Source organism: Rosa chinensis, chromosome 3 (assembly GCF_002994745.2).
Source record: "Rosa chinensis cultivar Old Blush chromosome 3, RchiOBHm-V2, whole genome shotgun sequence".
Lineage (NCBI taxonomy): Eukaryota > Viridiplantae > Streptophyta > Magnoliopsida > Rosales > Rosaceae > Rosa > Rosa chinensis.
This window is the reverse complement of record NC_037090.1, coordinates 1507927-1517141: the sequence shown is the minus strand read 5'-3', so window position 1 is coordinate 1517141 and position 9215 is coordinate 1507927. Positions and strand designations below refer to the sequence as shown.

Sequence of the window (9215 nt, the reverse complement as noted above, 5' to 3'; positions counted from 1 at the left end):
TACTGAAATGGCCAGGTGGGGGAGGACGAACACGAGAGGAAAAATCCATTTTGGCATGAGCTACTCCCACATAGTGGTTTAGGCCCATTTGCAAGCACTTCTGGATTCAAAAACCCGTCATGAACGTTGTCCCCTTCCTAGACACCATTCCACATAGGCTATACTTACTAAGATGAAAAAGTTCATAAGTGTGAAGACAGTTCAACAAGTGTTAATAAAGGCCGCCCTCAACCTTAAGGGACCTGAGCTAGGTACCAATAAGGGGTTTAGGCCAATATTAACAAAAGAGACTTCACCTATTCCTCTCAATTTACAACCTACAATTAAAATTCGTGTTCAATAATATAAATAACATCATAGTTAATTTAAACTAAGTTTCAAACAATTTTTAAACAACAAATATATACAATAAATGACACAATTTAACAAGTGATTTTTCAATCCCCGGCAACGGCGCCAAAAATTGATGCGCTTTGAGCAAGCGCATAATTTAACCCTGAAATGTCGTTAGTAATATAAGTAAATAGGGATCGTTCTATTCCGGGGATTGAGGGTACACCTGTAATTGTGTAACAAATAAAGAAAAGTATTATTTACAAAAATAAAATAAAGAATATAAATATATACAATTGTATAAACAAATAAAGAATTAAAATAATAAAGTATTATTTACAAAAATAAAATAAAGAGTAGAAATATATACAAGTAACAAAATAAAAAGGGAGGGGGGTTTAAGAATTATAGAATTGAAAATTAAGATAAATAAAATAAAGAAAATGTAAAAACATATATACAAGGGTGGATCGCAAGGAACAAAGATCAAAACCACATCCATATGCAATAAATCCAATTACAATTCTTATAGTTGATTTTAAATGTCATGAGAGAGGAGTTGATCATGTGAAACATTCGAAAGCAAATGATTTCCCATATTTTACTTTTCAATGCTAATTAACCTAAGCGAAAGCACCTAGATTAATCCTATCAAACATGCAATCAAGCCCTAGAAAGCTAGTCAATCATGACATGTTCAACGCATTAGACATAGAGAAAGGCTATCAACTCAAGTGTACAACTTAGTATGGAAAAGTCCACCTAATTGCAATCCTCTTTAATTAAATTCGGTCTTTGCACAAAACCTTTACTACTTTGATTCAAGTTTACACAAAACGAAAAGTCGATTTCATGTTCTTAAACCTAGCACCAATTATATCAAAACCCTAAGTGTTTGCAACCACATAAGATTAAAATACAAAAGTTTTCTATCATGCAAATTTAATTAAACAAACCCACATAAGCAACATAAAAATCAACATATAGAAATCACAACTTTATCTCAAAACATATAAACGGGCTTTAAACTTTGCCCTTAACATTATTTGTTAACTAGAATTCATAGTTTTACAAAATCAAACAAAGAAAACAAGAGAAAAGATATAATACACCTTGAAAGATGAATGATAAAGCCTTGAGACGAAGAACTTGAAGATCCTTGAAAGCAAGCAATCTTCTAGGGACGACACAAGGGTGGATGGCGGTTGGGAAATTGATGTATTGCATGGCTTCTCTTTCTCTTGGCTTGAAAATGAAGAACAAGAAAACTAGAGAATGGAAAAGAAATATGGAGAGGAAATGGAGAGACAAGGAGATGGAATGGATGAAGGAATGTGTTTTAGAATGAGAGGAGAAGGTGTTTATATAGGGAAGAAAAACAAGAGTGAAATGATGAGTGGAAGAAAAATAATGAAAGTGAAGTATGAAAGTGATTTGTAAAATATGGAAAAGAAAGAGAAATGATGAAATGAAAGCAAAGCATGAAGGTGCAGCAACATGGAAGTGATGATGATCTATTGAAGAGATTGTAGAAAAAATATATCCAAGGAAAAAGAGAAAAGCATCTAGCTTTCTTCATGTGGGTGGGAAACATGAATATGTGGTGTTGAGCTGTTTTCAGGTCAGTTTCTTCCCCTTTATTCCTTCAATTATTTCTCCAACAAGGCTTCATTATATTCCTTCGACTTCTTCATATGAAATGTTCCACTATGAGTGTAGATCATCATGACAAAATTTCAGAGCTTCAATCCATGTGGTTGGGCCGGAAATGCTGCTGGACCTCTTACAGGTCCAGTTTTCCGGTTTTGCTTCTGTAGAAAATTGGGCTGATTGTTTGAAGGCCTTCCACTCATATTTTTCTCTGGCACTCTTCATAAGAAATGATCCTTTGGGTGTCTAGAATGGATCTGGAAGGTTTCAGCTCATTTGAAGTTCATTTGGTCAGGCGGCCGCTCCTTCTTCTTTGCTTGGCTTGGTTTCTCCTAGCGGGAGTAGGAATATGTGTAAAATTGATCTTTTAGTACATTTCCATTTTTCGTCATCATTTCCAGGTAATTCTGGACCTAACGCTCATTTCACCTTCATTTACTCCAATGTACCTAAATATAGAAATTGAATTAAAAATCGATTCAGTTAAGGAATTAACTAAGCAAAATGTGAGGAATTAACTATTAAAATATCACATTAAAATGCTCCTATCAGCAACGCCTCTGGCCATGTTGGTGGCGCTACCAACACTATGAGCCATCTAAAGGACGCTTTCAAAACTCCTCAATCAATGGAGTATGAGCAAAGAGATGTATGTTCTCGATGTGGAGTGTCCGATCATTGGGCACACATTTGTGGAGCTCGTGAAGAACTTGTCACCGCCTACAAAACATATTGTGAAGCAAGAGAAGCTCACTATGTGGAACAAGATGATCTAGAGTGAAGGGTTGAAGACTACAAATCTGGCTGAGATCAATAGATCGCCAATTCTGTTTATATCTTTAGTTTTTCCAAGAGATGTAATAGGCAATTGCCATATATTTTTGTAGTAAATGCCAATGGTTTAGTATTTCTTCAAAGTAGGCTCACCCAAAGTAAGTGTGATGTCTAGGAAGGTTTTGAGATTAGTGGTACTTAAGCGAGCTTTGCTCCACAGACATCTCTCTACTCACCTAGTCACATTTATTTTGGAATTACCGAAAGAAGTTAGACGACTATTATTGTTTTGCATTAGCAAGTATTTTGGATTAGATTTTCTTTGATCAAAGAGACAATGTTGTAACTCTGTTGGCTTATGAATAAAATTTCGAGTTCTTTTCATTATGACTCAATTTTGATTCTGAGCATATTACTTTGTGACTACGATGGTTGGGCCATCAGTATTAATTCAAGGACATGGAATAGCCCAAGTTCCACTTGCCAAATGACATCTTGATTACTGTCACAGAAACTCTCTATGCTCTAAGGGCAAATCGTACCCTATGAATATCCAACGGATTCCATGCGAAAATGCATGTGGAGAACGAAAATGAGTTCCTTTGCAATACCTCTAATGATTGCGAACAAAGGCGCATCTTAGAGAAGTTTATGTGTCTCTCTAGTGGACTCTATGTCATTATTCAAGCTATTAATTCAATAAAAGTTATGAGAGAAGATCTCTTAGATTTAGACATATATTGACTTTGTCACGACATGATAGATCATCCTAGTCATGATATGATGATCCGTCTACAAAAGACTTCACATGGACATTCTATCTCTCGAGAGAAATGAAGCATGAATCAAAAGTTGATTCCTGGATTAAGTGCGACCGACGCTGCTGCCTAGGGCACCGCCTCAGTCCACCACCAGCCTAGGGCTGGCGTAGTTCTCATCCATGACGCCATAGATGGCGTCCATCATAGTGATGGCTCCCCAGGTGATGCTGCAATCACCAACTTGCTTCAAATAAAGTTTCAGACGCTCAGGCCTAACCAAAATTCTCATTGGTTGCTTCTAAAGCCTCTCGCTCATTCTACAAAGCCCGTTCCTTAGGAAAACTAGGACTGAGATCATCCTATGCAAATGATATGATGCCTTTGCAAACAAAAAATATTATCTTTGTTCTGCAAGTTCTGCAAGTCATGTACTCTCTTTCTCAGTTTGAAATGATGGATCGAGATTGGAAAAATTTGCCTAAACACCTTTTAAATTCGGTTGTACAACTATTAGGGTCACTGTCTGACTATTTACGATTTAGTGTTGTGTGTAAGTCGTGGCATGGTGTAGCAAAAGATAATCAAACCCAATTCTCAAAAAGGGTAGTTCCAATGCTCTTGATTGCCGCTGACCAAGAAGATACATGGAAAGTGTACAATGTAATAGAGAATAAGGCCCTTAATATGCAAATTAGGATGCCCAAAAAACGATATTCTGGGTGTTCAAAGGGGTGGTTAGTAACGGTGGAGAAAGATTTTTCAGTAACCTTGATAAATCCATTCTATAGTGTTGAAGGGAGTAGCAAGAAAGAAAATTCGATAATTCGCCTTCCTTCATTGCCAGTTTCAAAACCGTGGAGTTGGTCAGGGAAATATGACTATTATGTGCTCAAATCTATAATTTCATCGGACCCAATATTAGATGCAAATGAGTGCGTTGTTGTCCTCATATACTAGGAATTTCGTCAAATGGCTTTTATAAGGCTTGGCAAAGACAAAACATGGACTTTAACTGATTGCTGGGGGTAAATGAAGAAATCACTCACTTTCATGATAGATTTTACGCTATTGATATCCGGAATAAGCTTTCATGTTTTGAGATTACTTCACAATGCAGCCCAGAGATGAAATTGTTTGAACAGGATATTGGAATGGCCAGAGAGAAGAAATATCTTGTGATTTCAAATGACAAGGAAGTATTGATGGTTAAAAGGTACTATGAATATGTAGATGAAGATGAAGATTTAGAAGAATTTGTACGTGTAACAACTGGATTCAAAATTTTTGGAATTAATTTTGATAAATGTGAGTGGATAGAGAAAAGCTCTTTAGGTGATGTTGCACTTAATTTTCATTGGGGACAACTCTTCAGTATTTGTGCCGGTTTCAATCTTTTCTGATCTTCAGTCGGATTGCATATATTTCAACCATGATATTAGCCATGATGCTGCACTAGTGGCCAGGCATATAAAATCATCATTCTTCAGATTTTGGTGTTTATAATGTCAAGACTCAAAGCATTTCACAGCCTTACATTGGGCATGCTACCAATCTGGTGAAGAATACTAAATGCCCCCCGATGTGGATTGTGCCACCTTTTCAACTATGAAAGATAATGTTTTGCTCTAAACCTTTCAATTATTTTATCTTGAACAATAAGTACTATAATTCATTGACGTATTTGAGGTCCTGAAAGATCATACCTCTCAGAAAATTTTGTTGTTCGATTTGGAATCACATGGCGGTTAATTGCCGCCTCTTGTGAAGATCCAGTTCTGGCTCTCTAGCTAGGTTAGTTTCATCTGAAACCAAAGTGGTGTTGAACTAAACTAATTCAGTGCCCAACATAAACCCAGTCAATATATGTTTCATTGTTTCTAAGTAGCTAGCTGGTTCGATTGCAATTCTACCAAATACCGTGACTGTTAACTTCTTCTGAATTGACTCAAATTTCCCAAGTACTCCTTGTAATTGTAATTGTTTGTCAAACCATACATTGAATTTTGATAGAGCCGAGTGTTTCAACTTCAACTTCAAGTGTAACACCTAAATAGGTTTGCAGATTCAAGAACGCACCCCTATTGAATTTTAACTAGTGATCAATGCATAAATACATAATGACTTGATGATCTAGAGTACTGAAACTTATTTGTCTCGGTTTTTGTTATGAGTAATGATTGCACACTTGCATTAACCCCACTTCTAGAAAATCTAGAAGCAGAAACTTTCTATGCTCTTCTAGGAACTAATAGTAGGTATAAGTGTTAGAGTTCATCCCCGAGCAATAAGTATAGTAAAAAATTCACTTCAAATAAATATCTAAAATTGTGTCGAACAATAATTAGGAGAAAATATGATGAACCATCTGTTTATTTATAACATACGAAGGGCTAAACAACATCGACCATGAAGTGAATGCAAGAGAACCCTTGCTATGCAACCCTCGTCGGTTACAAAATTGTGAAATCATCCTAGCAATTCAAGTATGAGATATATATAGAACTTGATGTTGTGTAAACCATAAGTAGTCATACACGTGTCATGTGTGTATAGTGAATTTACGGGAATTCACTTCTACATTTTAATAATTGGTCTTTGGTGAGTCACATATGGAGTTATGGACTGGGCTTTTGTTCCCAAACATTGGATTCATATACCCGACCCGACCCATTTACCCGAAAGAGGCCCAGAGAACCCTAATACTTGAACCATTTCTCCTCCTCTTTCCTTCTTCTTCTTCAGTTTCTCACTCTCTCTCACCGTCGGAAAGTCTCACTCGCCGATCAAATCTCCGATCTTGGTTCGCCGATTAGCTCCGAACGGCCGAAAGGTACTTCTTCTAGCTTTTCTACTGCTCTAAGCTTTCTACACTTTGAGAATTTAGAACCAGTAAGAATTACGAAACGTCGCCGTTTCAATCCAAAGCTTGAAACTTTACTGCAATTTCTTCCAATCAAAGACAATCTCTGTGTTTTTAGCTTGAATTTGTTGTTGTACTTACAAATAGAGGAAGAATCCGTTGCTCTGTAATTTGATGCTGCTATTTGAAACTAGGTTAATACTTAGAAAACCCTAAATTGAACGGCTTTTTGGAACTATACTATTGATTTTGTTACAAATTTCAATTTTTTTTATCAGTTGTTTGATTCAGTTGAGATTGGTAGTTAGGTTTCTTGTGAAATTCGATTGTTTAGTGCAGAAAGTTTAATGCTTGATATGTGTTTAAAGCCGGTTCGTTTTCGTTAATTATTTAGTTAAACAACTGTTGTAGGGATAATAATTAGAGTTATGGCTATGAGTCACGCGAGATCGTTGAGGAGCGTTATCAATTCCATGGAATTGGAAGCAGTAGGGCGACGAGCATTTTCTGCGAAGGCAAAGAAGGGTGGCAAAGGTGGTGCTGGTGATGCACCGAAGGCGTCAATTTTAGACAAGGAAGTTAAGTCTACGACTGTGGTTGGAGCTAATATACTCAAGGATGGGACGGATCCTAAAATCTTACCAGATTCCGAGTACCCTGAATGGCTTTGGCATCTGATTGATAAGCGTCCTGCATTGAGTGAACTGAGAAGGAAGAACATTGAAACTCTCCCCTACGAAGATCTCAAGCGATTTGTTAAGCTGGATAACCGGGCAAGGATCAAGGAGAACAACTCGCTAAAGGCCAAGAACTAGTTGTATTCTCACATTTGTGACAATCAGTAGTCTGGCATTATGGGTAACACTGCTCCTAAGTTCCTATATGAGTCTCAGGTTTGCTTGAGTGACTGTTGACTTCTCTTCATACTTGGAAACATAATGGCTCTTGTATTTTCATTTTGGCAAGTCAATTCTTCTGCTTTGATTTCAATTTTGAATTCAACTGAATGAATCTTGTTGTGCTGGTTACCAAAACTTCAGAAGAGCTTGTCAAGTTATGATATATTGGTCATGGATGATTCAATCTTAGCATTATCTCTTCTTTCCCCTCTGTCTTCATAATTGCTAACATTATTAGTGGTATACTTGAATTATATCATTTCCCTATAGCTTCTTAGGAATATGATATTTGTGTCTGTTAATCGTGATGTGAAAGTGTTGCTCATATTGCATGGAACAAGTGCTTCAGAGGCTTGGTGCATAATTCACGCTAGATTCACAGCCCTATTTGCTAGCTAGTACTTGTCTGCGCCTTTATGTGCATATTTTGAGAAGCCAGGGCCGAAAGCATGCTTAGTAGTTCAGTAATCTAGTACGGTTTATGGCCAGGGAGCCAGATAATTAGAAGTTAACTAAGACATCTTGCTGGCAAGAGTGAAACACCAAAGAGAACTAACCAAAGTAAAGTTATGAGAAGATAAATAGTGGAGATCAGGATTTATAGAGAACTTTGGGAAAAAGATGGGATTGTCTAGTTCAATTCAGAATTCCCGATCTTTTGAGATTGATAAAGCATAAGTACAAATTACATATAATTCCTCTAGCTACTGAAACCTGTGATATAAGTTTATATAAGCGCTCTCACTGTAGAAACCACATGCCTGGTCTTGCTGCTTCAATCAAATTGCCATAATTCTTTAGGGAAACCATACTTCCTGTATAACTGAATATACTTTGTTCGTATTGCTCTGCGGTCCAAAGATTGTAATTCATGATGCTGGGAGGCAGTTTTACTCCTTTCATGGAACCACGTCTGAGATCCACAAAGTAGCAGACACCACTTTGAATGGTAAAAATGCCATTTTCCCATTCACCCCATTTCAATAACGTGCCCCTAGGCCGTCCTACAAACGTTTTCATGTTTATTGTGTAATCTAGCGCCCACTCTTTTTTGTCATAATTTTTCAGCACCCATATCTTAATATACTCTTCCGGATATGAACAATAATCCATGATGGCTAAAGATCCTTTGAGATTAAGCAAATGAAAATCATACCAAAATCTGTGAGAAGAAGAAGCCTGCAAGTCGGGATGGTGAGTCCAATAGAATTCATCTTTTCTGAAATCGAAGGAAACAATAAAATTATTGGGGCTTTTATCACCTTCAACCAACCAATGCCTGTCACCATACGCATATACACTCTTGTTGCTGAAATGACACAGAGGAACTGATTGTATCGGTCGCCATGATCTTGTTCCCATCGCATAAACTCGGGCGGCTATGTCGCTGGAAATTTCATAGGCATATTCGGAAATATGAACAATCTTGTAGGTACTACTTACATGATCAAATCCCATTCCGTACCGGTCATGAATGCATGGATCATATCCATTATAGTTTGGAGCTTTGACATCACTTCTCGGGAGCTCTAGGACTTCTCCCCTAAGAGGATTGACCAAGTAGCACAGCTCTCTATTAACACTCAGTCTCCTACTAATTCCAAACAAATTGCTGAAGACAAATTCTACCTCGTACCTATACCAATCGTTCATGAAAACGATATCAGCAAAATTGGTCTTCGTCGAGCAGCTAGTGCCATTGTACTTCAATGACTGCAAATTTATTGCACAATGCTGCAGATTAGAGTATCGTGCAAGAAGCATAAGTTGAGGCACTTCAACTGCAGAAGACGAGTTCAATAAACGTCGAGTGTGCTGTGCAGCAAACTGAGGGCTGCCCACTATGTTCAAAGAGGTCTTAGAGACACACTCGAGGCAACAAAGTGATTTTACCGGCAGTCTCATAAGGATGTCGATGGTGACATCTTCCGGTAAGTT

General features: G+C 37.3%; 2 protein-coding genes across 4 annotated transcripts; one reads left to right on the top strand and one right to left on the bottom strand.

The window, feature by feature from the left end:
• The first annotated feature begins 6215 nt into the window (after positions 1-6215).
• LOC112193064 (54S ribosomal protein L37, mitochondrial) lies at positions 6216-7483 on the top strand. 3 transcript variants are annotated; one of them, XM_024333087.2, is made up of 2 exons: positions 6216-6348; positions 6790-7483. In XM_024333087.2, exon 2 carries the CDS (start codon positions 6807-6809, stop codon positions 7191-7193), a length of 387 nt encoding a protein of 128 aa, XP_024188855.1. In that variant the 5' UTR covers positions 6216-6348; positions 6790-6806; the 3' UTR covers positions 7194-7483. The 3 variants fall into 3 exon arrangements, with proteins under 3 accessions (XP_024188855.1, XP_024188856.1, XP_040372577.1); XM_024333088.2 differs by having other exon boundaries at positions 6773-7483; XM_040516643.1 differs by having other exon boundaries at positions 6236-6348; positions 6803-7483.
• Positions 7484-8018: 535 nt separating this feature from the next.
• On the bottom strand, positions 8019-9182 carry LOC112191332 (F-box/kelch-repeat protein At3g06240). Its single transcript, XM_024330645.2, has one exon. It carries the CDS (start codon positions 9180-9182, stop codon positions 8019-8021), a length of 1164 nt encoding a protein of 387 aa, XP_024186413.2.
• Between the last annotated feature and the right edge of the window lie 33 nt (positions 9183-9215).